The 27,914-nt window shown below is 36.5% G+C and overlaps 1 protein-coding gene across 1 annotated transcript in view; it reads right to left on the bottom strand.

Moving 5' to 3' along the window:
* VPS13B (vacuolar protein sorting 13 homolog B) overlaps positions 1–27,914 on the bottom strand; it is a 434,090-nt gene that overhangs the window by 372,218 nt on the left and 33,958 nt on the right. The window contains exons 4-11 of the mRNA XM_063130990.1: positions 23,709–23,826; positions 22,707–22,874; positions 20,551–20,732; positions 15,553–15,727; positions 9,211–9,467; positions 5,137–5,232; positions 4,582–4,704; positions 2,803–2,940 (exon numbers count right to left, since the gene is read on the bottom strand). Of these exons, the coding sequence (XP_062987060.1) occupies positions 2,803–2,940; positions 4,582–4,704; positions 5,137–5,232; positions 9,211–9,467; positions 15,553–15,727; positions 20,551–20,732; positions 22,707–22,874; positions 23,709–23,826 (1,257 nt within the window). The remainder of the gene's footprint in view (positions 1–2,802; positions 2,941–4,581; positions 4,705–5,136; positions 5,233–9,210; positions 9,468–15,552; positions 15,728–20,550; positions 20,733–22,706; positions 22,875–23,708; positions 23,827–27,914) is intronic.

The raw sequence follows: 27,914 nt of genomic DNA, 5'->3' as shown, positions 1-27,914 counted from the left end.
ACATCTATATTAGGCTACACAAAAGCACATCTATAACTCTTCTGGATGTTTTGTCCACTTTTACCAATAGCAGCTAGTTAATTAGTATCTTTAGTGCAGTAAAAAAAATCTCAATTTGACCTCTCGCTTCCTAGTAAACCAGCTGACTAATGCAAACTTAAAATCTAAACATTTGTAACTTACAAAATGTTTTACGAAATGCATCTAGAAAACAATTAGATTTATTTAGACTCATTAAGAACTTGTTTGCTCATGTCTTTATAGGAAGCAATGAACCATAAGTAATAATCATGCCATTAGACTTGAAAGTTGATATTAGGTGAGGGGAATCTATAAAAACCACCAATAAAGGTGAATTTGCAGTTTGAACAAGATGAGTTTATTGGGCTGTATGTAGATTCATGGGGTTCACTGAGTTTCTTTCTTCTCCAGCTCTAAAAAGGATCAGGAAGTTGACATAAAGTTTATATAATGAACAGACATTTCTCACAATGGAAGTAAGTAAGAACTGGCATCCCTAAAGGATCTGTATTAGGATCAGTGCTATTTAACTTGTGGCCAGGTTTAGAAAGGAGTTTAGAAACCCATTTACCTGAAGGATCTCCCCCAAACTGAGTGAAAAGACAACAACACGGCAAATGTGGCTGTGTAATTAAGTTTAAGTGATGCACACAGGGCAAAAAAACCCTCACTTCACAAATAAACTAATGGGGTGTGAAGTGGTAATGACTAAATAGGAAAGAGACCTTAGAGTCATGGTGGATAGCTAAAAAAAAATATCAACGGTGTGCAGCAACTGCAAAAAAGGTAAATTCCATATTAGAGCTCATTAAGAAAGGGGTTAAAAATAAAACTGTCTATATCATAATGCCCTTATAAGAATCTATGCTGCAGCCATAGTTTGAACACTGATTGCCCCATCACAACATGGTTATCATAGAAGGTAAAACAAAATTATGATAGGGTTGGAGTATTATACCTAAAAGAAAAAATTCAGCTATACGTAGCATTTTTGTTTAGGAGGGGAAATGACTCAGGGGAGCCAGCCTAGAGATCTAACAAATTATGAATGGGGTGGAGAAAGTGAAGAGCTTTTCACTACCTCACAATACTTTCAGAAGCAGTGTGCCACTGAATACCAGCTGCTAGGGAGCCACTGTGTGAGAGCAGGGCCGGTGCCAGACTATTTTGCACCCTAGGCAAGGTGAGCTACTTGCACACACACACACACACACCCCAAAAACGCCAACTTCGATTTTTAAGAACAGGTGTTTTGTAGAAAAAATAAAACGCACAAACCTTGAAACTGCTAAATTTCCTGAGGGGGAGAAAATAAGGGGCAAATGGAGAGGAGGCCCCGTTGGGGCCCAGTTCTTCTTTTGTGAGGCCTCAACTTCTACTCTTCCCATGGTTCCAGTTCAGAAAAGGAAGACCTGTATAGGCCTTTTGCAATCTTACGCAAATAAATGTCCTACATAACTAACTGGGAAAGATGCCTAGATCAGGAAGGATAAATAAGTTCCTCCATATGCAGGGTATTAACTACATTAAGTTGATAGATACTTTTTTTATATGTTGGTGCTTATTTTGAGGGACTGACATATACACCCTGATAACATTAACTCATCAATTATTTTATGCGTGTCTCTTCTCGTTGGAAATATAGCTTTTGTAGTTTGTACTCTGATATTCATGCCTAAGTACAAATATAGTGAGAATAATAAATACAAATATAGTGAGAATACGGCTAGGCTCATTTTAATTTCGCACTTTGGTATCCTGTTCTTCCTACAAGAAGCTCAAGGCAGCTTACTACCAGCTCTAGCGTGACGGAGGGATGAAGATCTTGCAATATTTTTATTGTAAGATCTCCCCGTTTACACGCAGCGTGCGATGGCCTCGGAGGGAGAGGACATCGCGTCAACATTTTGTTTTGTTTTTCCTTAAAGGAGACGAGCGCACGAGCGCTTGTGCACAAGAGGTAAGTCTTTTTTTTAACCATTTTGCCCACTCCCCCCACTACACCCCAATGGGTGCAGAGCTCCCGGCTCCTCGTGAGTAACCGCAAGGAGCCGGGACAAACCGTGGCGCCCGCACACATATTCTGCAGTCTTGGGATCAGCCCAAGACCATGGAAAAAGCAGGCTCAAAGGGTAGGGCAAGATCCCGGGGAGAGGGAGGGATCATCCCTCCCTGCTCCCAGGATCCCCTGTGCGTCATGTGGACGCACAGGGACAATCCTGGGAATCGCTCCAGGATATCGCCCGGTCTAGCTATGGCCTAAGTTTCTCTTTGTTTATATTCCCCAAAACCTTATAAAATAGCTCATGTTGTAGAAGCAACTTGCCTACAGCAACTCAATGAGCTTCATAGTAATGAAGGATTTGAACCAAGGACTCCTTTATCCACCATGCAAGATTGGGTATTTTATCCATTTACTCCTTCAATTTCTATTCCACCTCTGCTGAAGTTCCAGAAGCTGCTCATTCAGTCATTCATTTTCTCCATATATAAATTCCACTTAGCTCAAAAAGAATTACTTACAAGGGAGACTAATGCCTAAATAAGTTCTGACCTCTTTTCTGTAAACTACAAGGGAGATAAATTTGACAACCTATTGAGGCATAACTCTTATATACCCTTCCTGGCATAGAGATCAACGTGAAACAATTGACAAAGTATTTTAGAAGAAACAATGAGTAATGCCATGTCCACAATCAGGCTACTGAACACAGAAGTTGGTAAAATAAGCCATAGGATGTAAACATTGAATCAACAAATTCAAATAAAGGGGGGAAAGACCTTATGAGCAGCTGCATCCAAAATGAATTCTGCACGAACCCCATTGTTTTCAGGACTTCTGTAATCAAATAGTGAATTGGTAAGGTATGTCATCCCTTTTGTGCTCAAATTTTCTCCACAGTGGAAAAAGTAAGTGTCCTTTTTAAAAAAAAGAAGAAGAAGAAGGCAGAAATAAGCAGTAATATATAGAGGATAAAAAAATAACATATACACAAAACAAAATGAATAGGTTCTTCAGTGTGGAATCTGAAGGAATTCTTATTTTCCATATATAATATGGCAACTGGCAAAGGAAAACTAAAAAAAAAGTTCAAAATGTTTCCAGTTTTAATTCCATAGCTGAACAATATAACATCCTGGAACCTGGTAATTCAGAAGATATGATCAAGCTTGGTTAGGCTGGTGATGATTGCTATTTTGTATATTTGGGGCCTTCTGATTGGTTTTGATCAAATTTTAACACTTCACCATTTTTGAGATGAGAAATAGGCTTTTCAAGGTTGAAAGGCTACTCCTATAGGTACCTTTATGGCTTTTGCAGGGTTTTGGGAGGGGTGTTACCAGTTTACAGGCCCAATATGAAATGTTTTTATCTTTCTTCAACTTGTAATCCCAGCAAAAGAGCATGCAGTTTACATGATAAGAACATAAAAAGTGCCATGCTGGATCAGACCAAGGGTCCATCTAGTCCAGCACTCTGATCACACAATGGCTAACCAGCCATGATAACACAGCAGCACTTTGCAGCAAGTCAGATTTGTCTGAATGTCAACTTCACTGAAAGCAAATTAAGCCAATATTTTGCCCTTGGTCTGAATTGGTGTGTGGATGGAGAGGGAGCATCACTGTTGCCTAGACATCTGCTGCCTCAGCAACAGAGGCATTTCCCGATTTTGCCACACAGGATTTGCGTCATAGGTATTAACCCTAGTAGTATAATGAACAAATAGACCCAGCACTGGTTTTACAATTCACAGCTACATCTCCAACATCTGGGAAATAGTGCATTTACACTGCCTAACCCATCGTAACAAGATCCCAGGAGGAATCTCCAACCAAAACCATTAAGATAACCTTTTACCCTGCTTGTATTAGAACGCTTTGATAAGAACTATCAAGCAACAAAATGTAACATATTCACCCAATGAAGAAAACACCTTATTTAGTCTTCTATTTTTAAAGTTATGTTTATTATACTTATAGTTGTTGATGTTGTGATATATTTGATAAACCAATAAAATCACATTTTCAAAAAAGACACAAATAAACACAAATAACTTTAAAAATCCGAGGTAAATAATTAGCACAGTATGTAATACCAGGACTTGTATAAATTTAACACTCATAAAGAAAAGTCACATGTCTTTCACATTATTAGCTTGTTAAATGAAACTACCATCACAGTTTCCTACAGAAGACAATTGTTCTCTACTCTAAAACCAAGAATTGGATCCAAAGACCTACTGTAAGCATGCTCAAAGGCGCTCTTGCACATATTACTATTGGGATTTTTGTTTTCTCTGAAATGCAGCCTCCCCACCCCCACCCCCCACACAAATTGTTTGAAAGTCTTTTCAGTTTCAAAAACTGCATGCCATGTAGCATGGCAGTCTCCTGTATGAGAAATGTGAGTTCAAAGCCTGCTTGGGTACATGGAACAAATCGTGTAGCTCTTTGGATCCCCAGCAAGTATCTTTTTAAAAGTTCTAAAATGTATTTTCAGTCACTATAACAATTAGTAGTATGTCTGAATTCCAATAAAATATACATTGCACTTACTGTATCACTTCTATTCATATTCTCCTCAAAATCTTTAATTCCCATTATTCCTTTAAGACAAAGAGCTTGGCAACTAACAAAGCCTATTTGGCAATCAAAGAAAGGTTCGCCACTCATGAGGACCTAGAGGGGAAAAATTAACATCCTGAGGAATGTTGCAGCAGTGTGTAAACAAATTGGAAGAGAGTCAATAGTCAGTCTTTATAGTTGCAATCCAGCACATCTTTGTACAAACCATCTCAGTAAAATTAACAGTTTTGTGAATTAATTTATTTGCAGAATTATTGTAGCTAGTTGTTATACTTAATTAAGAGGTGATTAAAATAGGAGAATAACCATAATGTATACCAAATTTAAACATACAATAGTTAGTATGTATTAGTATTGCTGCAGTCCAAAAACAGGGACTTTTCAGTTATTATATCAGTCCAATAATAGAATAATATAAAATCAATATTGTAACTGCAAGTACAAAATAATGATGCTGATGAAAAAATACCGATGCCAAGACATTTACTACAAAATAATATATGTACGGAAGTAATGGAAAATTACCTCAACCGTAGTTCCTTCTTGTTCCCAGCATATTATTTCTTTGGATTTTACTTTCTGTGGACTGTAATAACTACTTTCAGCTTGCATTTCAGTGAGCTGTGTAACAATATGACAAACATTTGCCATTAGTCAACATTAGTCTTAAATACACATAAACTATCATTACTGTGTAGAAAAGACGACGACAAATTAAATTTTACTATTGGTGAATATGATTGGGCAGGAAACAGGTGCACTAAAACAGCTGTGACACATTATCCATACCAAAAAATAACAAGTTGGAGCTGAATATGCCAATTTAATCTATGTATTGGCACAATTTTTAAAAAATACTGAAGCATTTTTAGTTTCTTAGTTACATAAACAATGACTAAAAAAGATAAACTAATAGATATGCAGGTGCAACACAGTTTATGAACTTGACCGAATATGTCTAAGTTTATTATAATAGCACAGGAAATAATTCACAAATTGGACGTATTAAAGCAAACTTTATGAACTTCAATCATAAGCAAATACGCTAACTTTTTGTATATGCTCTGGTCAACATGCATAAAGCAGCAAGAAGAGATCAATAGTATATGTTTGACAGTTTAACATTATTCATTAAATGAGGGCAGAATAATGAAACTTTTAAATGTTTAGCCCTAACAGTGCTTAGCTCTACATGCTCTGACATCTTTAACTGCTGAAATAATTCGTTCTAATTTTCTTATAACATAAAATTCCTAGAAGCTCTCATTACTTAGTTATTTCCAACTGTGTGTACACATGGTTGCTGTTTTGAAGCAAAATTCTATAAGGCAAATGCTCAAGTAAAACAGGATAAAAATCCCACTCTTCAGCTGTATGCAATTATTCTAGAGGAAAAGCAATTAATTGATTAAAAGAACTCAAACGTTGCAAGAACAATTTTCGACATTATTAGGAAAATGCTACATTTAATTTGGCATGATTTTTTTTAGCTGGAACAGTATCAGCTATTCAGAATGCTAATGCAGAAACTTGACCTTATTTTTGACCAAAATATGAACCACAAATTAATTCCGTACATTCTTAGCATTCAAGCAGAACAATGAATTCTAATGTTTTCCTTCTAAGTGCCACCATAATTTTCTTATATATCCCAAGTTATAGTGTAAAAATATAAAATTCAAGAGGTTAGGATGTGGTAAAATTATTTCAAGGTATGATGCCAAATGCATAAGAACTGCTAAACATAAAATCAAGCTTAAAGAGTTCTGGTTATTTCAACAGATGACACTGTTTATACTAGCAGATTATTATGAGATATATTGGGGATAATATAGTAGGGGTCATAGGACTCCATGTTAAATTCTCATTAAAAGAGCATTTTAAAATTCTGCAGTGTGTTTTCCCACAGAATTTGTGCAGCTCATCCTACACGTTTACTGCAAAAGGTGAGTGGCAGGATCAGATAACTATAAAGCAACAAAGATATGAGGAAAAGCCATGGGTGACTAAGAAAGAGAATGAGTGCTCTGGGACAGTGGGAGAAAAGAAACATCCTCCCTTTCTACTTCAACCACACAGTAGTATCTTGTTCATTGGGGGCTTACAGCACATCCATCAAGTTTTATGCCTGATATTACATTCCACTTCCTTATAAAGAGCTACCCCTTTCCAAGGCAAAGCATTGTGTGAAAGCTCTACATCAGGAGTGGAAAGTTGTGGCCCTTCAGAAGTTTTAGCCTACAACTTGTATCAGACTAAGGCTGATGGGAATTGTAGGCTAAAACATATGGGAGGGTCACACCTGCTCTATAACCTTCCTATACAGTGGGCCTGTTCAGAAGACACCTTAAACCCTGCTGGTTAAGGCTTTTGGTTAAGCAGCAGGGTTTAAGGTGTCTTGTGCAATGCGTTTTGCTAAACCCTGCTCACTCGCTAACCACATTTGGACCGTCTGCAGAAGGGTTAGCAGCTCTAACTGTGGCTTAAAGTGTTGTGTGTGACAGCACGGCTTGTGGTTAGTGCTAACCCTAGTGAACCAGAGTTTCGCTAACCTCAGCACCTGAAGGGTCATCTGAACAGGCCCAGTAATTATTAGGGCTGGACTTAATCAGAGAAATCTTAACCAAGTAATAATATGGGTTTAGTCAATCTATCAGTTACATGAATAAACAGCATAATTTCTTATTTTTTAGATGATTCATGCATTTGTAACAGCAGCAATTAATTGAATAGAAGCATTCCCTTTTGAATAAGGGAAGAGAGGGTTTTTCTTTTAAGATACTATTTACCACTTCTATTTTTATAAGACTTGGAATAATAATAACATTTTTTTAAAATGCTTTCCAATTAATTGGGACACCTTGTTAGTTGATTAAAAACTCTTAAATCAATTATTGCAGCCATAATAATTATCTATAGTAGTATATAATGATTCTATTAGGAAGGGCTACACATTGATATACATGTTCTTATATTTCTCTGCTTCTATACCGCTAAGGAATATGTAGCTGGAACTGCATTACCTAAAAAGCTACTAACATTTCTTGTCCAACTATATTATAGAGTTCTAGCAATTTTGTTTTAACTATTTATTAAAAGTTAATTAATCTAATTTGTAATTGAATGACCCAAAGAATGGCTGTATGTTGTCAACTAAGACAATAAAAACATATAGTTGTATCCAGGTATGCCTATCTGCAAACCAAAGGGCTCCTTCTCTTCACAGAAGGGACTCCAATTCAAAGAAGGAAAGAGGGGTAGCAAAGTTTGCCCATAATTTCTTCAACTGTTTCAGAGAGTCCCCCAACCTATTGGAGCAGGTTGGGGGAAGGGTACAGGCAACTGCAGGGGGAAGCAGGAACTCAGGAAAATCTCCTCCTCATCTCCTTCTGCCAGTAGAAGCATCCCATGAACGGAACTCCAACCCATATATCAAACATGATATAAGAGTCCTAATCTTTACTAATTTTAAATTTTATTTAGTACATTTGTGCCCCAACTTTCTTCCAAGGAGCTCAAAGTGGAACTGAATTTGTCCTAACAACCTGTGAGGTAGATTAGGCTGGGAGAGGACTGGCTCAAGATCACCCAGTAAACTACGTGACTGGGCCACCCCAGTCTAAACACTGTACCACATTGTTTCTCTATTGTCTTAATTTTGTCTACTTTAAAATAAAAATCAGGTACTAAGGCTGTAATCAATACACACTTACATGGGAGTTACTGCCATTGAACCTTGGAGCTTACTTGTGAGTAAACATGGATAGGATTGCACTGTTAAAAGCATTTAAGTAAATGTGAACCTGCATCCATTTTCTCCCACTATTAGGAGAACACATTATTATTATTATTATTATTATTTATTTATTTATAGCACCATCAATGTACATGGTGCTGTACAGAGTAAAACAGTAAATAGCAAGACCCTGCCGCATAGGCTTACATTCTAATAAAATCATAATAAAACAATAAAGAGGGGAAGAGAATGCAAACAGGCACAGGGTAGGGTAAACAGGCACTGGGTAGGGTAAAACTAACAGTATAAAGTCAGAACAAAATCAAGTTTTAAAAGCTTTAGGAAAAAGAAAAGTTTTTAGCTGAGCTTTAAAAGCTGTGGTTGAACTTGTAGTTCTCAAATGTTCTGGAAGAGCGTTCCAGGCATAAGGGGCAGCAGAAGAAAATGGACGAAGCCGAGCAAGGGAAGTAGAGACCCTTGGGCAGGGGAGAAACATGGCAACAGGATTTAGCTACTGTCTCAATATGAGGAATAAAGGAGAGCGAGGAATCAAATATAAAGCCAAGACTACGAGCTTCCTTGACTGGAGTAAGCGTAACATCATTGACAGTAAGAGAGAATGAGAGATGAGGAGAAGGTTTAGGAGGAAAAACAAGCAATTCAGTCTTTGCCATATTAAGTTTCAAACGACGATGAAGCAACCAAGCTGAGATATCTGAAAGACATGCCAAGATACGATCGTGAACATCAGGAGAAAGATCCGGAGATGAAAGATATAATTGTATGCTGGTGTCTATCATCATTATCTCAGGACTCAGCAAAAGCAGCTAAAAATATCCTTACATTAAAAATAATATACTTGCCTTGAAAGTGACAGTAGCCTTTGTACAATAAAATCCTATGGAAACAATGGGATCCTTAACTATTGGCAATTTCTGCTGATTTATTGTTGTTCCATCTTCAGTTCCAACAGAATTTCCCTCTTCGTCATCAGTACCCACAATAGCCGGTACAAAAGACCAGGCCCATGACACCCACCCCTGCTGTTGATCATCATCTTGCTGGATATAAGATTCTGGAGAAATATATTGCATATCTTTGCCTATTTCATCTTCTGAACCTTTAAAACAAAAAGGAGGGATTATTTAGCTTACAATGCAACATTAGTCACAAACCTGGAAACAAATGCCAATTCACTTTCACAAACGTATACATTTGTGTTATGGCATACAGAACTGTCTTTTAGCCTGAACATGCCAAATGTTTGTCTTTTCCAAAGCACAATTAAAGTGCAATGAACTTTAAATTACCTCATACCCCCTTACTTATTTATTAATTTTATTTATTCATTACATTTATATCCTGCCTTTTTTCTTTCAAGGAACCTAAGGCGGCATACAATAACCCCTTCATCTATGCCCAGTAGCTTTCTTATTTTACTGCAAGAGGAGCTAAAAGTGGTGATTTTCCTGAGGCCATTTTATGATTTCAATCCAAACCCGCTGCTTTACACTGGATCTCACATATCTAGGCAAGATTTTCTGTAACCCACTGCTCTATGGCAAAATGCATTACGAAAAGATCCAGATGGGCAACTATGTATGTCTGTTACAGCAAAAACAAAAACAAAAAATAACCCAAAGAGTCTTGTGGGATCTTAATAATTAAACAAATATATTAAGAGACTTGTATTGCCACAAAACTCTTTGGTGCTTTAGGGGGGAAATGTTCCTGATCTGTTATTACTCCTGTAGATCTGCTGTTAAAAGGCCCCGCAGAAGATGTCATAAGTATCTGATGGTTTCGAAGAACCTTAAAGTTAGTACATTTTGTTATCTGTTAGTAAAGTTAGTACATTTTGTTATCTGTTAGGCTGACCTGATTGTCTGTCAATATCTACTTCAAAATATGTCCTATAACTAAGGGATTGTGATAACATCACTCCAAAACTGAAAGATCCATGCTCAATTCAAGGTGTTCATGTTAATTTTTAAAATTCTAAACAGTAGGACATGGCCATCTGAGGACTGCCAATTTCTATATGAACCTGCTCAGTTATTAAGATCAGCAGGAGAGGCCCTTTTGAGGTCCGCTTGTCAAGCATGTGGGAAAAGGTTTTCTCCCAAACTTTGGAACGCAACTACTTTTGGAGTTGCAACTAGTCTTCACTCTCTCTGCATTCAGGAAGGAGATCAAGACACATCTTTTTAACTCGTCTTTTTAAATAGCTATGTTTTTTAATGTTGTTTTCATTGTTTTACTATATTTTTATCTGATTATAGTTTTTATGTTTTTTTTTACCTTTTATTAACAACCTTGTTTGGTCTGAAAAAATGTGGTATAGCAATATTACAAATATTAAATAAATAAATCAAATGTATGAACCATAAGAAATTAAGGGCAGCTGTTCATTTTTCCCCTCTAATTTCTCATATATTTATACTGCTTGTGGCACAGACCATGATGTATAAACAGCAGTTGAACTCTCTTTATAAGGACATCTTTCTATGGAAAAATTCTGCCTACATAAACTAAATACATTATTTCAGTTGATGCTTTAAAAATGTGTGGCACAAGCATGTACATGAAAGAGGCTTATATTGTTTCATTTTTTAAAAGTTTTTTTTTTATAAACAAAAATCTATGTATTTTTGGTAGTTCAACTATACTTACTAGTCTTCTCTGGGGAGTAAAGCTGAGTAACTATATAAAAATACTTTGTATTTAATTCTAAAAGAAAATATTTCATAATCCAAAGATGTCCAATTTTTCCAATTATTTGCGGGGGGGGGAATAAAAACAGTCCTCAGAAATAAACAGGGGGGGAAACATTCTGTATAGTGGTGTATCAGGTTAGAGAAGCAACTGTGGAAATTAAGGCTACTTGGCTTTCTCCTTACAGAAATAATGGCATTAAAAGGGATCACTTACTTAGAAGATTAATTGCCCAGAACTTTTCAGAAGCAAGAACTGGCAGTCATTGGGCTGAACAATGTTTCTTTATTAGATGAGGTTGTATCCCGTGTTAGTCTTACTTAGAGTAAATCCACTGAATTGAATGGGACTTAAGTTAGTCTTTAACACTAACACACTGGATACAACCCAAAGAAAGTTATGTAAATATCCATAATTTGTGCAAAAGCTATTATATTATATTTATAATGCTCTACCTCAAAAGTGACTTATTTTGCCACAAATTACACAGAAAAGCTGGCTTGGAATGGATTCAGTAATAGATGGTGATTGATTCAGTTAGAAGATTATCACTGAAGACTTTAATATGTTAATTTATATTACATTATATACCATTATAAACCATGTTATATTTCAGGTCATTTAATAACTAAAATTAAACAAAATTAAAATCCAATTAAATTGCAAAAACTGACTTTCTATTTTAAAATCATCCATTTTATCCAAACATCATCACTTTTCGTCCTGCCCCTCCTTCACTCTTCCTAGCACCAAAAAAAGGGGGGATCTGACAAAGGCAGCACCTTCTGAAAAGGAAAATGTGGAGATGGATTGGAGGTGTGAATCGATAGCCCTCTGGATCATGGCCACAGCTTTATTGTATCAAAAAGTATCAAAGATGTAGTTGTAAATATCAGTTTCTACATCTAGGGCTGCTGAATAAAAGATTAGTTCTGACAGCTGATTCTTTTACAGCAAGATTCAGACAATGAAAAACAAACTACTACCAAACACAGTTGCTAGCATAATGAAAGACTACAGAATTAAGTCAGCAGCATATTAGACAGCCTACTTGAAGAATTCATTTGGGAGTGGAAACCATACTCTTCAAAGTCATGAAATATATTCCTGTCAGAATTCACATAATGAACTTTGAACTACTCATATTAAACCCTCTTCAGAACAAAGAGACACTGGATAAAAACACAGTGTTATACCAGTTTAAAACAAACAAATTGTCCCTGCCTAATTTAGCTGATAATCAGCTCTGAAAATTGAGGAAATATTAACAAAAAAAATAAACAAACGACAGGTAAAAATCAAGGATGTATCAGAACAATAACTAAATTCCTACTTTAAAATGCTTAATATCTAAGAATTACTTTGCTATCAAACATCAACACAAACATTTCTAAATCTTTGCGGTCAATTTTTACATGGCTGTTAACACAAGCTGGACCCTGGCTTTGGCAGCATTACCGGCACAATCTTAACACAAGGATTAACTGTTCTTGAACAATTTCAAGTATACAATGTCTAAATAAGCCTCCTTTGACAGCAGAAATGCCGTTTTGTTCCCACTTTTTCCCTTTAAGGTGTTGACAACTGTGAGTGGCAGAAAAATATTTGCTTCCATTTTTGACAGCTTTTTGCCTATGCATATATATTATCAAATCAGTGCCTTCAGAAATCCAAGTGTGTTTTTATGATCCAGAGTTTGTAGAAGATACAGTAGAGAAGAGTCTGGAAAATTCTAATTGGCAGTGGCTGTTTCAGTGTTATGTTGTTGTTTTTTAAACTCATAGAAGGTTTGAAAAAGAGAAAGATAAATTCCCACATAGACACTTTAGGGATTTGATATGCATTTTGTGACTGGGGCAGTCAGTAGTATCATTCTAATATATCAGTATCCTTGCCAGAGCACGATGGTTTCTCTCCTCTACCATTTAGGAAAAGGTCACTGTTTGGACTGAGCACTTTAGGAGGAATGGGGTGTGAGACAGCTTTGATAGAGGTCCTTTTGCGTATCAACCAGCATGTACACAAATCATACATGCCAGGAATGTCATACAAGAATGAGAACTATAGTTTTATAAAGGCAGAGACTGCTCCATCCCCCAAACATTCACCCTGTTTTGTACCATTCCACTGTGCGCCTTAAATATTAGACAATATTAGAACTATAAAGTGTTATTTATTTATTTATTGCATTTTTATACTGCCCAATAGCCGAAGCTCTTTGGGCGGTTCACAAAGCTGCATTATTGTATACAATACAATACTCTAATTAAGTGAAAGCAAGTAAGTGAAATGTGAACAGGAAATGTGTGAAGGAAAAGCCTCAACAAATACAGTCTGTTGATTAGAATAACAGTAAACAATGACATGGATCCCTAAATTGATCCAAGTATCAGACTCCTAAATGAAGTATTTTACTACAATAATTTTTTAGTTAAGAATTTAAAGTAATTCATTATGATCTAAAGCAGCCTCCCCCCACGTGGTGCTTTCCAGATGTGTTGGACTACAACTCCCATACCACCTAGCCATCATGGCCAATGAGGATGATGGGACGTGGCTCAACACATCTAGAAGGGAAGGCTGATCTAAACCATTAGACTTCGACCACTGGATGGAACCCACAGATAACACTATTTGTTCAGGTTTCAGAGGAAAAAGACCAAAAAAAATTAGGGCTAGATCAGAAAAACAAAAGAAGGGAGTCCGAAACACAAAGGAGAACAAAAGTCTGTTACATCTTTTTTCACTCTTACTGGAGAAAAATGGGAAAAGCTAGACACATTAGATAAAAAACAGAAGTGGACTCCATGTTCCAAGTTTGGATTAAAGGTGAGTTCTGAGAGAGGAGACAATGGATATAATCTCAATATAGTAGATTATTTTATGTAAAGAAATTTTAAGAAGAAAATGGTAGTCTTGAATTGTCTATGCTAATGTTTGAACTGCTTAAAATCTCCCAGCTTCAAAATTCAAATACAGAAAAATGTTACAACAGCTCCAATTCCTAGGTAGAAGTTCGCCCAAATTAACTGGTGTCCTCATAGTTGAACATGATAGGAATAGTAGGGATTGTTTTTTATTCCTACGTCAATATTGACATGGTGTATTAATCTGCAGCAGGTCAGACCAACTGATGCCTTAGGCCATCCTTTCTGCAAGATGTGGAAGGCCTTTAACATTTAAAAGATGTCTTCATTGCGAGAAGTATTTTGGAGTCTTGTAGCACCCTATGTGGCCCAAACCAAAGTAAATCTGATAATTCCCCACCTCCAATATATTCTTCTGCCTTTATAATCATACACTTGTTTCCAAAATACCCTATCACAAAGGGCTGCTGTAGATAAGAACTATATTAATTCCAAAGCCAGCCCGCCTATCCATTTGGCCTAGTTTACTTTACAATGAAACAGAACGTATGAGTGTATCTTACACAGACTTAAACCATCTAGCCCAGTATTGGGTTCTCTAACTGACAGCCACATTCCAAAGCACAGAACTCTCCCAGTCTTGCTGAGATCCTTTAACTGGAGATATCTGGGAAATCAAAGCATGTGCCCTTAAAACTAAGCTATGGCCCCTCTTTGTAAGTACTGTGGGCCACACAGGGTTGGAGCCATAAGAGCAAACTAACTAACCGAATGGCAACTTATTGAGCTAACTGGGGCCAATTTACAGCACTAGTCTACACTAAGTGGAAAAAAGCTGGAGTAGACAATAAATGTATAATTACATGTTAACAATGCACTTTTACAAATATTAAGATTAATCTATGATCAAGAACAAGAGCAGAAATGCAATAAGTGATGAACTCTTTAAGGTGGATCCTGCATTGAGCAGAGGGTTGGACTTGATGGCCTCATAGGACCCTTCCAACTCTACTATTCTATGATAATATGGAGTTACAGTTAATCACACTGAAAGAAATTGATTTTGATTTTAAGTGAACTAGTAGAGGAACTCTTAGTCTATATTTAATGTAAGAACAGGAAATATTTTTTAAAAAATTATGCCGAGATGAAATTTTGGGAAACAATTGGTGCTGATATAGCTTTAGCAAAGAAACTCACAAATTCTGTCATCGAATGCTTCCAACCAACCCAAGAAAAGAATTGTCCATGCCCGTAATACAATACAGTTAGTGATTAGTTTGAAAACTTCGCTCTTGCCCTCAAAATAATAGACAGATTTAAAGATGCCAATTTAACATGGAAGAATTGTTCCACCAGCTGCTCATAAAAGATCAAAATGAACTTGCTTATATGGAAATTTGTTCTTCCTTAGCAGTCTTACATATAGCTTCTCCAAGCTAAATCATTACTTTTTATAAACCTTAATAATACATTAAAAATACACATAAAGTTGTAATTATGTCTTTAAATAATCTGAAACCAACCCACAAAACTTCCCATGAACAAATATAACAACTAGGTTTCCACTGTTTATATTTCTTGAATGCTTTTAGGAGGTTATGAAGGAGTAATTTGCATTACCTGAGATGTTCCCCAAAACATCCTTGGTGTGACAAACTAAGTCTTCATTTTCTCCATCTTTAAAGTTGCCTATTTCTCCATAGTAGAGTGAAATCCCAAGTTGCATTATACGAATAAACATAGGAAGCTGTTGATCAGTAATGGAAAGCTTCAGGCTTTCAACTAAAGTATGAATCTACAAGCACAGAGAAGAGCACAAACAAAAACATCGGGTTAGATCTAAAGAATCCTCTATAGGTTCCTCTATACCTCACCCAAAAAGTAAACCTGAAGGTCAAAGGGCCGACTGCAATGGCATGGCATGAGGGACTGAACAGTACAAGGAAATTGGAAGAATTCATCAGAATTGCCTTGCACAAGTGCCTTTCCATTGAGCAAGACACCTCTGTAACAAAGCCTATATGGAACCAAGCCTTCATAAAAATGGGCATGATCCAGACAAAGTGAAGCGTGTTGGTCCCATTAATTCTAATAGGAAATGTTACCTACATATTTAGAACATTGCCTAAACCTCGATTAGCTCAGCCATGCCCACTGAATACAATAATTTATATAGCTTAATTTTAAGATGAAGCTTACACAACTCTGAAAAACAATAGTTATTCTATTGGACAGACATTATCAGACTTATGAAGTCTATCAAATATTCAAAGTGTTGTTTTTAACAAATATATGTGCATTTGTGGGGGGTTTTAAAAAATCGCAGATTTCATGACAATGGGATTTTTCACACATAATGGTGGCAGATTGTGAGTTAATTAGGCCCATGATTTGCTGTGGTATGTGCTAGGCATGTTCCATGGTCTTTTTGAATATTCAACCCCTGATCACGCTGACTGAGGGCTGAATATTCAAAATGGCCATGGAATGTACACAGCATATGCTATGGTGAATTGTGAGTTAATTAACCACGATTTGCTGGCATTACATGTGAACCAAGTCAATATTTTACAAAGGACTACAAATAAAAGTGTTCAAAGATAATTCAATTTTAAACCACAGAAAAACTGAGATTTGCTCTATGAAAATGTGAAACACAAAGAAATGTATCTTCTTCTTTTAATGTACTGGATTCCTTCCAAATATAGCTGGCTTTAATGTTAATGATCGACATATTATTATTATTATTATTATTTATTTATTTATATAGCACCATCAGTGTACTTGATAAAACCTATTAAATCTTGTACACCTAATTCCAAAAGATTCCAAAGGCAAAATAAAGGTTCAGATACTTTAAAAAAAATTCTTAGATATTTCAGCAGTTTTCTATAACTTGGGTACTGAAATGAACAAACTATTTGAATGAATACTTGATTTGTCTATGTACTATACCTATCATTTTAGTTTGACATGTGTACATGTCTAAGATTAGACAGATTACAAACTAGAATTTGTTCTTGTGTTGTAATGACTAGCAATTTGATCCATAGCTCTGTTAAGCCATCATTCTTAAATTTCAGGAGAATTTTTAAGATAATACATAGGAAACTATTTAAGAACTTAGGGGAAATGTTTTAAAAAAGAGAAAATAAGCTACACATTGTACACTGCTGTTATTTGATCAACAAGAAAATGTGATTTATATAAGTTCAAAATCAACAGGAAAAACTATGATTTAATTACTCATTGGGACCTGTAAACAATGGTAAGAATTCTTAAAGATGATAGATATGAGTTAGACATTTGGTTTACAAAATAGGTGAGAATTAAATGAAAATAGTGTTTAAGACTGTAATCCTATGCATACTTGTCCACATCACACTTCACTGAACTTTGTGAGAGGTATTTCTGAACAAACAAGCTTAGAATTGCACTGGAAGGAAAAACATTTTTCATCCTTGTATTCCCTATTTCTAGACCAACCAACAGAATTATTGATAACATGAAGTGATATTTTTATTAACAATTTAACCATGAGCTTACTGCTCCACCATTACGACCTACACAGCATTAATTAAATAACATTAAAATGCAAACCTAGTATATTTTCTTAGAAGTACATCTGATTGAATTCAATAGGACTTACTCTCAGGTTAAGTGTGCACAAGACTAGTCTTATGCCATATACATGTACACAAAACGGTAAGCCAAAATCGCTGAGAATTGTAGTTCATCAGTAATGAGCAAGTGTGCTGCTACATGCTCCCCGACTGCTCCTACTTGTAGGAGAAGCTACATGGGAGCAGTTAAGTTATTAGCAATTGAAAGCTTAAGAGTTATGTTTGGATGCAGACTCTGGCTCTCCTCTAACAAGCCAGGATCCTGAAGTCAACTATAAAGCCTGGCTTCAAACTTTGGCTTAGAGAAGAGACAAGCTAGGAATGTTTACTTTAACTGCTCATGCTTTCAGGAGGAGCCAAGTCAGAACAATGGAGCAGCATGTACCAAAAAATTTGCTCATCAACAATAAGCCAGAATTTTCAGCAATTCTTGTTTATACCATTTTGTGTGAATGTGGTCTTGCGCTATGCACACTTAGAGGAAAGCTCTATTGAGCCTAGGGGCAGCAGCAAGAGACTAAATTCAGATGTTTTTAAAGGAAAAGTTGACACAAGCATTAAAGGCAAATTAAAATTATAATTATGAGAAATGTTAAACATTACTTAGTTTTTTCAAATGACATTCAAAGGTACCCTGATGGGTTTCTTTGGCCATCAATACAACAATGCAAAAGGCAGCAGTTGGATTTGACAAAATGGGGAAATGACAATCAGCACACAACTGCTAAAATGTTAAATAATAACAAAGCAACTAGGGTGGTAAACAAACATTTATATAAATTTTATATAAATTAATCATAAGTGAGCAAACATTTATTTAACAATAATCAAGCATAACTAAAATTGTTAACGATACCAAACTCAAATAGTTTACAATAACAGAGTGATACAATATTATTTAATATTTGATATTATTTAATATTTTAGCAGTTGTGTGCTGGTTAGCTTTTTTCCATTTTCTCTTTGCCCATCAACAGAGATGAGCAGGCAAGCTATATATAAATACAAATTTTATTTATACTAACACTAATCCATGTTCTCTCCCATACATTTCACGATCATCTAGAATTCATTAAAACTATCTCTATAAGTAAATAAGAAAAAGAAAGCAAAGAATTCATTATTACAACTACATCACCACTAGAGAAGAATGTGTCAATGTTTCCATTATATGCTGTCAGAAGTTTGTGGTTCTGCCATAAAAATTTCCTCTCTGCTAAAACTTGGCATAAAACTTGATGATCAAGCCCATGGCTGATCTTCATTCCTCAATGAAAAACAACAACTTGGCAATTTGTAAGCTTAAAAGGGGAGGAAGGGCAAAATTAATATTTTTCTTACATACAATACATACATAATACCAAGGAGAAATGCCTTAAATATGGCACAACTTATCTTAATTATTGTGATTTTGTAATGTTGTTCCCCGCCTCGATCCAGAAGGAGAGGTGGGTAAGAAATTAATATTCTATTCTATTAATTATGGTTCTATAGAAGGACTTATTTATGTTTCAGAAACCACTAAACACAAAGATACTTAAATAACTTTCCATCAACTCCAGTGTACCCAAAGGCAAATATACTTTACTCTACAATAAATGTAGTAAAGTTTATGGACAAGTTGAGAAAAGCAACACAATTCTAGGATATATTTGACATATTGAGTTATCCAGCCTGAAGTGTTTGCTATTCACTTTAGTATACAGATACTAAAACATTTAGTTCAAGCTAAGAAGACCTAAAGAGCATAACACTCAGATTAATTTATGAATTCTACGCAAAATGTCAAATCAGTAACTGCCTAGATTAGAAAGGGCTGTGTACAAAACCTGATCCAGCAGTTTGGGATATCCATTTTCAGCTCTTTGGTAGAGGTTGAGCAAAAGTTTGAAGTTTGTTACTGTTAAATCAGCTGAAACTGAACAGCTTTAAGTACTTAATAATGAATTGGTGGTCTGTATGAAGAGACTAGAACCACATGCTACTGGATAAATGTATGTGCAAAACTATTGCTTATGCAGAATTTGGCATCAAGAATATCAGTAAAATTAGCTGTACACAGGGACAAATAAACTACAATACACAAGCACACATCTGCAAACATGGTCATAATAGATAATAAAGTTACCGAGCTTCCTCAGACATATTTCAGAAATAGGCTAAACATCCAAGGGAACATCTCCTCTCTTACGTACTTGTTCGGTCCCTTAAGTCATCTTCAGAGGCCCTCCTCTGGGTGCCTTCACAGTTTTCTCATTTTGGCACCCTGATTAAGAAATGCCTTCGCCCAGGAGGTTCACTTGGTACTATATTGTTATATTTCCCGCGCCAGGTGAAGACCTTTCTTTTCTCCAAGCATTTTAGAGGGTTTTTTTTTCTTTCCGATTTTATGGCTGTTTAATGCATTTTATACCTGTGCTGCTTCTTGTTTTTTATTGTATTTTTTTAGTTTTTATAATCTGCCTAAAGAACATTAGAAAGATTTAAAATAAAATAAAATGAATCCATAGCATATGCTGTTATGGACTGTGGGACTGGACTTTATGACCCTGTTCTCAAGATATAAATTTTGGTCTTGAAGTGAAGTTGGAACACATTACCTCAGGAATGGGATATTAAGAACCCTGAACTAGACAGTAATATTTTTGCCTCCAATGTAATATTTTTTCCTAATAGTTTACATTATCCAGTAACAGAAAGGAGTCATGTATCCAAAATCTCGCACAATAAAGAAGTGTCAAACTGGGCAGATGAACTGGTCACAATGAACGTAGGAGCCATATCACAAAAATATGTAGCATTGATGAAGTAGCTAGTAGTTAAATTCCTGGAACTCAATGTCTTGGTTATTGGCTTAAACCACACAATTTTCACATCTGAGGGTTCAAAAATAAGTGTTCCTCAAAGATAAGACCTCAATCATCTGTTTTTAGGAATGTGCATTGAAAAATGATTCACACCTGAAATTTAAAAATAGATCTGTAAAGGTACTTACTTTAATAATGGATGGCATCTTAGAATTAAGATTATCATAAGTGAAATGTAGACGAGTTCTGAATGAACACTTGTAAAGCAGGGGATCTTGATAAAATTCAATTTTGCCGCTAGCATTCCTCTTGTCTAGGCAAACTGTACAGTCAGAAAAATTTATCACCTTCCTTAGTACCAAATCAGTTGCTTGGAACAAGAAGAAAAATATGGCTTAGTTTTAACAGATTAAAGTTAATTAGATACACACTTTCATTTAACATTATTTTTTAAACTTATTTTTATTTAAATAAGTATTGTTATGCCACCTTTTAAGGGTAAAAATTAGCTAAAAATATGGCAGCCAGGTTGGTTGCCGGTACATCTAGGGGTGACCAAATTACCCCAATATTAAAATCACTCCAATTAGATTCCGGCTGAAGTACAAAGTGTTGGTACCTTTAAAGCCCTACATGGTTTGGGTCCAGGTTACCTGCGGGATCGCCTTCTCCCATACAATCCACCCCGCACACTCAGGTCCTCTAGGGAGAACTTACTTCAGTGAGCCAAAACTAGGCTGACAACTGTTACCCAGAGGACTTTTTCTTCTGTTGCCCCCAGACTATGGAATGGCCTGCCAGAGGAGATTCGTCAACTTAACTCTCTCTCCGAGTTTAATACAGCTATAAAGACTAGCCTCTTCTGGCAGGTCTATCCAGATGAATTTTAAACCAAGAATTTAAGCTGTCTTGATAGTTATTTTGATATTGTATTGGTTTTATATGCTCTTTTAATTAATTTTATGTATTTGATTTATATTGTATTGTTGTACTAATGTTGTTCCCCATCTCAATCCAAAGAGAGAGGCGGCGGGTAAAAAATAATAATAATAATAATAATTATTATTATTATTATTCTCTCAAGGTGGCATACAGGATAAATAATGTACAAAAATACACAAACAGGCAATAAATATAAAATTAAATACTGAAAAATATATAAAAACAAATTAAACCAAAAAAATACCTGCAGCCTGCAGATTATGGGAATTTCAGCAAAAATAGTGTGTCTTCAGGGCCTGACAAATCCACAACGGTAGCTGATTCCAGAGGTTCAGGGCACCACTGAAAAGGCCCTTTTCCTTGTACTCACAAGCCTAATTGTCATTGGTGGTGGACAAGCGAGAAGGACCTCCCCTGATGACCTCAAAGTGTGTTCAGGCTGGTATGCAAAAATGCAGTCTTTTAAGTAATTTGGGTTCAAACCATTTAAAGCTTTAAAGGTTAAAACCAGCGCATAAATTGGACTTGGAAACACAGCGGCAACCAATGAAGCTGGCACAGTATCAGTGTCATATCCAGGCGGCTGCATTCTGCACCAACTGCTTAATATATATCATCTGATAACTTTTAAAAAGCCAATACGCAAGTTCAACCTAATCCAAAGTGATACATGCAACACCAGAGAGACTGCACTAGTGAGGAAGTTTCAAAGATATCTTGCTCCTTGGTATCTACTTCATTACTGCAGGTTCTGGAAAGCACATATTCTAAGGACACAATGACCTGGTTCACACATAGCACTAATCCATGATTTATTTAACCCATGGTTTGTTGCCCTACCCAGGGTTTATCTGGAAGATGATTAAATGAACTGTGATTTTCTTTTCTCAATACCTGGGTAATTTATTTCCCTATTTCACCCACTCCCTCTATGTATTCTGAAATCCATGTAGTACTGAAGGACTAGCATATAGAACAGCAGGGGGAGGGGTTTACCGCTCTTGTCCACTGCCTCTATCATCTTCCAAAACAACCTCTGAACAACTCATAGTTTTGTTTCACACATAACAACACAGACGTCACAACCCAAACAACAAGCTCACAAACAACTCTTTCTGAGATATCTGTGGTCAACAAACCATGGGTTGTTAGCTTGGTCACATTCACACATCATCACAACCCAGCATTCAAAAACCCGTACCACAAGTTAGCAGCATATGTGTAAACCAAGCCATAAGGGAAGCTCAAAGACTAATCTCACATCTAAAATTTGGGCAGCCCTAGGCAATGGATCAATCCATGCTTCCCTGGACAGCCTACTATCTTTCATGCCCCCTAGACTGTTTTTAGAACTTTTACTAAAAACTATGAGCATAATTTAAAGATTCAATTTACTTCTTACCAGATATGTCCATGAATGCTCGATCCCAAAATTCATCCACCGTGTAACATTCTGCTGAAGTGATATTGACTGAAAGAACGATATCATCCTCCACATACTTGAGTATCAGGTTATTTATGACAATGTTAACATTGTTTATAACTCGCCAAATCAAACTCTGAACATAGCCTAAAAAGGAAACATGGATTTGTTCAATCTTTTGGGGGGAGTCCAGCCAGCAAGTTGCCAAATACAGAAATGAGTTTAATAAATTTGCCAGTCTATGAGATACCAAACATTTAAATAAAATGAAAACATCAGGTTTTCTAGACTTAGGTATAACAATCAACAAAAAAAGAGACATCCTAAAACCATAAATAATCCACACATAGGGAAACAACCATTTATCTATCACAAACTGACCTACATAAAAAAGTGATCCCAAGAAGCGCATCTTTGCAATCTGAATATGTGCAGACATTTAAATTGCTTCAGGTGACCAGACAACTACTTCAGAACTACAGGCCCTTTAAGGCAGAAAGAAGACAGAGCTGTCGGTAGCCTAACATAGTAGCATCCTGGCAATCCCCAGTTCTGGGAAGGATCAATGTGGAAGTGGTGCTTGTGTACCTCTCCCCAATCCCAAATGCAGCAGAAAGATGTACAAGATACAGATGTCTTTCCTCCATTTTCCCTAGACCAAAGTTAATTTGCACAAGTTTGGTGCTTCAGGTTTGCTAAATGGGTCCTTAACATCCATTTTCATGGAAATGCATAAGAGGGATAAAACATTGGCTTCTTGATGCTCCAGTACTTTTACTGAAACCTTCCACACTACTGTTCAGACAGTTTACCATTGCGCCTGTTCCTGAAGTCAAATGACAGAACATTTTTGGTACCAAAATGGCTACAGAGTTGAGAGGAGATAAATCTCCCTATGCCCAAACTAAAAGTAGCTGTAATCTCATCCTTCTTATTACAACTGTTATTATGTGCCAAAATATATTATTTATAACAAACCACCTGGTGGCAAATCAGGGTCAGGACTGGTCTGTTGAATTCTTCTTGGTTTCACTGCTGTTTTTGCACTTTCTGTGGTACTACGATTTGTTGAACTAGAACCACAGCTTTCATGGTCATCCTGTAAGACATAACAAATGGTCCATTTTTAATCAGCTAAGAAAAAAGTGCATACAAGTTGACAATGAGGCTCTATAATTGCTTATGCTATTTTAATTATTCTGTAATTGTTGGGACTGGTTAAGAAACATAGAAGTGGATTCAAAGAATTGTACAATTAAACCTGTGCATCCAAAGGGAATAATATTTGGGTTTTTCAAACCACAGTGTTTCCCCCATCCTGACCCCCATTTAACTTTTGCCCTTGTTCATTGCAATAAGAAGGGATACTATATTTATGTAGTTTTAGCTACATCTACACAAGAGGCAGGCAACCTGATACCCTCCAGATGCTTTTGTTGATAACCCCCATGATTCCTTACCATTGGACTTGATAGCTGGGGCTGATGGGAATTGTAATTAAATACTTAATGTACTTAAAGAATCTTGATATTTTCATATCTGCCTGAGCAATCTGTATTTGTAGAAATGCAAAGAGGGTCTGTATATTTAAATAGAGGGAATGTAGAATACGCAAGGAAACAAAATAAATTATTCTCATCAACAAAACTGGTATAAATATTAGTACCCTGAAGAGACTAATGGATGCTAAACAAAGTTACCTAAAAGTAAAGTTCTCAAATTATTTTTTAAAAACTCAACAGCTACTGATATTTTTGTAAAACAAAATTCAAACTCTAATTATTAGAATACAACTCGTGTGGCCATGGCCTTACAAGAACTATGTTTCTATTTAGACCTTTTCATGTCTAAGAAATCTGAAGTCATACATATTTCTGCTCAATGTTAACTTTGAAAACACACAATTAATTTTTGAAACATATGTGGCTGCTCACAAGCCCAGAAATAAAACATGTTCATTAAAAGAGATGTGGAAAAGTTCCAAGTTAACTGCCAAAACTAGCATAATTATGAAAATATTTAACACTGGAACCAACTGAAATCACATACTGCATAGAGATTACACTGATGTCATGACAAACTCCCCAGCCAAAGTGCACTAAAACTACTACACTCTAATAAATCTAGGTCACACCATATGACAAACATTTTAAAGTTTAAGAAATGCAAATGATATGTTTCCATTTCAAAAGCCATTTATTAGCTTGAATTCTAGTAAAGAATTTCATAACAGATTTTCAATAATTGTTGAAATTACTCCAAAAATCTATTATGATTGTAGGTCCCCAAATCAGAAAGAACTCTGAAAATTTTCCCTATAGCTGTTTAATAATACACCTCTGCCATAGTGAGCTGTTGCCAGTTTCCCTGTGATTATGATACTCTCATGATGCAATAGCTTTTTAAAATAATCTTAGCATTTTCCCATTAAAAGCCTTTTTGCTTTGAAGCTTCTGATACTGTCATCTGATTAGAACTGGTTATTAAGTAAAAGGGAAGACTTTTCTTTCTCTATTGCTATCCTTGGATGCACAGGGAAGATGAAGGAATTGTCACTGCTTCCAGGCATTAAGCAGAAAAACTGTTTTCTGATGCTAGTAATGCTACTTTTATCTAGTTATAGTCTATATTAGTTTCTATTTCCTAAATGTAGAACTTGGCATTTATCCTTATTAAATTTCTTTCTGTTTTTTTCAGCACTCCAGCCTATCAAGATCACTTTGAGGTTTGATTCTGTCTTCCAGGGTATTAGCTATCCCACCCAATTTGGTGTCATCTGCAAATTTGATAAGCGTTCCCTGCACCTCCTTGTCCAAATCATTAATAAAAATGTTGAAGAGCACTGGGCCCAGGACTGAACCCTGCAGTACCCTACTCATTGCCTCTCCCCAGTTTCTGTAGCCAACTGTGAATCTACCTAATAGTTGTTCCATCTAGCCCACTTTTAGCTAGTGTGTTAATCAGAATATCAGGGGGCACTTTGTCAAAAGCTTTGCTGAAGTCAAGATATATGACGTCCACATTCCCACAGTCCACAAGGGAGGTTACATGATCAAAAAATGAGATCAAATTAGTCTGACAGGATTTGTTCCTGACAAATCCATGTTGGCTTCTAGTAATCACTGCATTGATTTCAAGGTGTTTACAGATTGACTTCTTTATAATCTGCTCCAGAATTTTCCCAGGGATGGATGTCAGACTGACTGGTCTGTAGTTCCCAGGTTCCTCCTTTTTGCCCTTTTTGAAGATAGCGACAACGTTAGCCCTCCTCCAATCATCCAGCACCTCACCCGTCTTCCATGATTTTGCAAAGATAATAGACAAAGGTTCTGAGAGTTCTTCCACTAGCTCCTTCATTTCTCTAGGATGCAGTTCATCGGGCCCTGGAGATTTGAACTCATTCAAGGAAATTAGGTGTTCTTTGACCACTTGTTTATCAATCTCAAACTGCAATCCTGCCCCCTCAACTTCTGCTTCACTTTTTCCAAGGGGGTCATAGACCCGTTTTTGGGAGAAGACTGAAAGTAGGAATTGAGCACTTCAGCCTTTTCTTTGTCACCTGTTATCAATTTGCCATCCTCATTAAGCAGTTGAACCACCATTTCTTTCTTCTGTCTTTTACTAACGTATCTTTTACTAACGTGTCTTTTACTAACGTACTAACGTAGAAAGCCTTTTTATTGGTTTTAGCATCCCTCGCTAATCTCAGCTCATTCTCAGCTTTAGCCTTCCTGACGCCATTTCGGCACTTCTGTGCCACCTGTCTGTACTCTTCTTTTGTAGCCTGGCCTTCCTTCCACTTCCTATATGTATCCTTTTTTGTTTTCAGGTCATCTCTAAGCTTTTTGTGGAGCCACATTGGTTTCCTCTGTTGTCTTCTATCTTTTCTCCTTGTTGGAATTGTTTGTAACTGTGCCCTTAAAATTTCCTTTTTTAAATACTCCCACCCATCCTGCACACCTTTTCTCATTAGGCTCACTTGCCACGGGACCTTACTTATCATAGTTCTGAGTTTATTAAAATCAGCTTTCCTAAAATCCAGAGTACGTGTATGGCTACACTCAGCTTTTGTCTCCTTTGTAATCAAGAATTCAAGTATGACGTGGTCACTTTCCCCCAGAGTTCCCATAACTGCCACTTTATCCACTAAGTCATCCTTATTGGTCAATATCAAGTCAAGGATTGCCGATCCTTTAGTTCCTTCCTCCACTTTCTGTAGGAGGAACTTCCTTCTGTACTTCCCTTGTACACTGTGCAGGAAACTTAAGTACATAAGAAGAGTCATGCTGGATTAGACATAATGGCCAACCAGTTGTCCACGGGTAACCTACAAGCAGGACATGAGCGCAAAAGCACCCTCCTGCCCATGTTCCCCAGAAACTGGTGTACATAGGCATACTGCCTCTGATATTGCAGGTAGCATATAGCCTTCAGGACTAGTAGCTATTATCCACCATGAATTTGTCTAACCCCCTTTTGAAACCATCCAAATTGGTGGCCATCACTACACCTTGGGGTAGAAAATTGCATTATTTAACTATGGGCTGTTGTGAAGAAGTATGTCCTTTTATCTTCCACCAATCAGCTTCATGGGATGACTCCGAGTTCTAGTATTATATGAGAGAGTGAGGGGGGGGGTGTCTATCCACTTTATGCATAATTTGGATCAGTAAGCTTGGATCACTAAAGCTGGGGGAGGGGTCTCTCAGTGGCTGAGTATGCAGTAGTGAAGTTTAACGTAGGTTGCCCACTACCCGTTCATTACTGGTCCCTTTTGAGGAAAGTGAAAGACAACTTGGGCTGCTAACAAAATGTTTAAAAAGGAGAGGTGGGTGTTGTGGGCAGACTGCTTCTAGTAGGAAGGACATTTCTTTGGGGGGATTAGGAACAAAGGGTTCACAATGGGACCTACAAGTTTTTGTGTGGAGTGTCTAGAGGTGGGGGGAAGGGTAAAATCTGTAGGATTTTTATTATTATTATTATTATTATTATTATTATTTTGCTCAAGGGCATGCATGGCTAAAGATCTCAGACAATGACAGCACCTGCATTTTTTCCCCACCCCACTTCTGCTTTGGGCCAATAGTAACTAAAATGGTGGCGCAATGAAACCTTTCCAGGAGTCAGGCACTACAAAGGTCTTTGGTATAGCAAACATGTATTTGCAGAAGAGGTAAATACAACAAA

This window comes from Elgaria multicarinata, chromosome 7 (genome assembly GCF_023053635.1).
Source record: "Elgaria multicarinata webbii isolate HBS135686 ecotype San Diego chromosome 7, rElgMul1.1.pri, whole genome shotgun sequence".
Taxonomy (NCBI): Eukaryota; Metazoa; Chordata; class Lepidosauria; order Squamata; family Anguidae; genus Elgaria; species Elgaria multicarinata.
The sequence above is the reverse complement of the archived record's forward strand: the minus strand, read 5'-3'. Positions and strand labels throughout refer to the sequence as shown.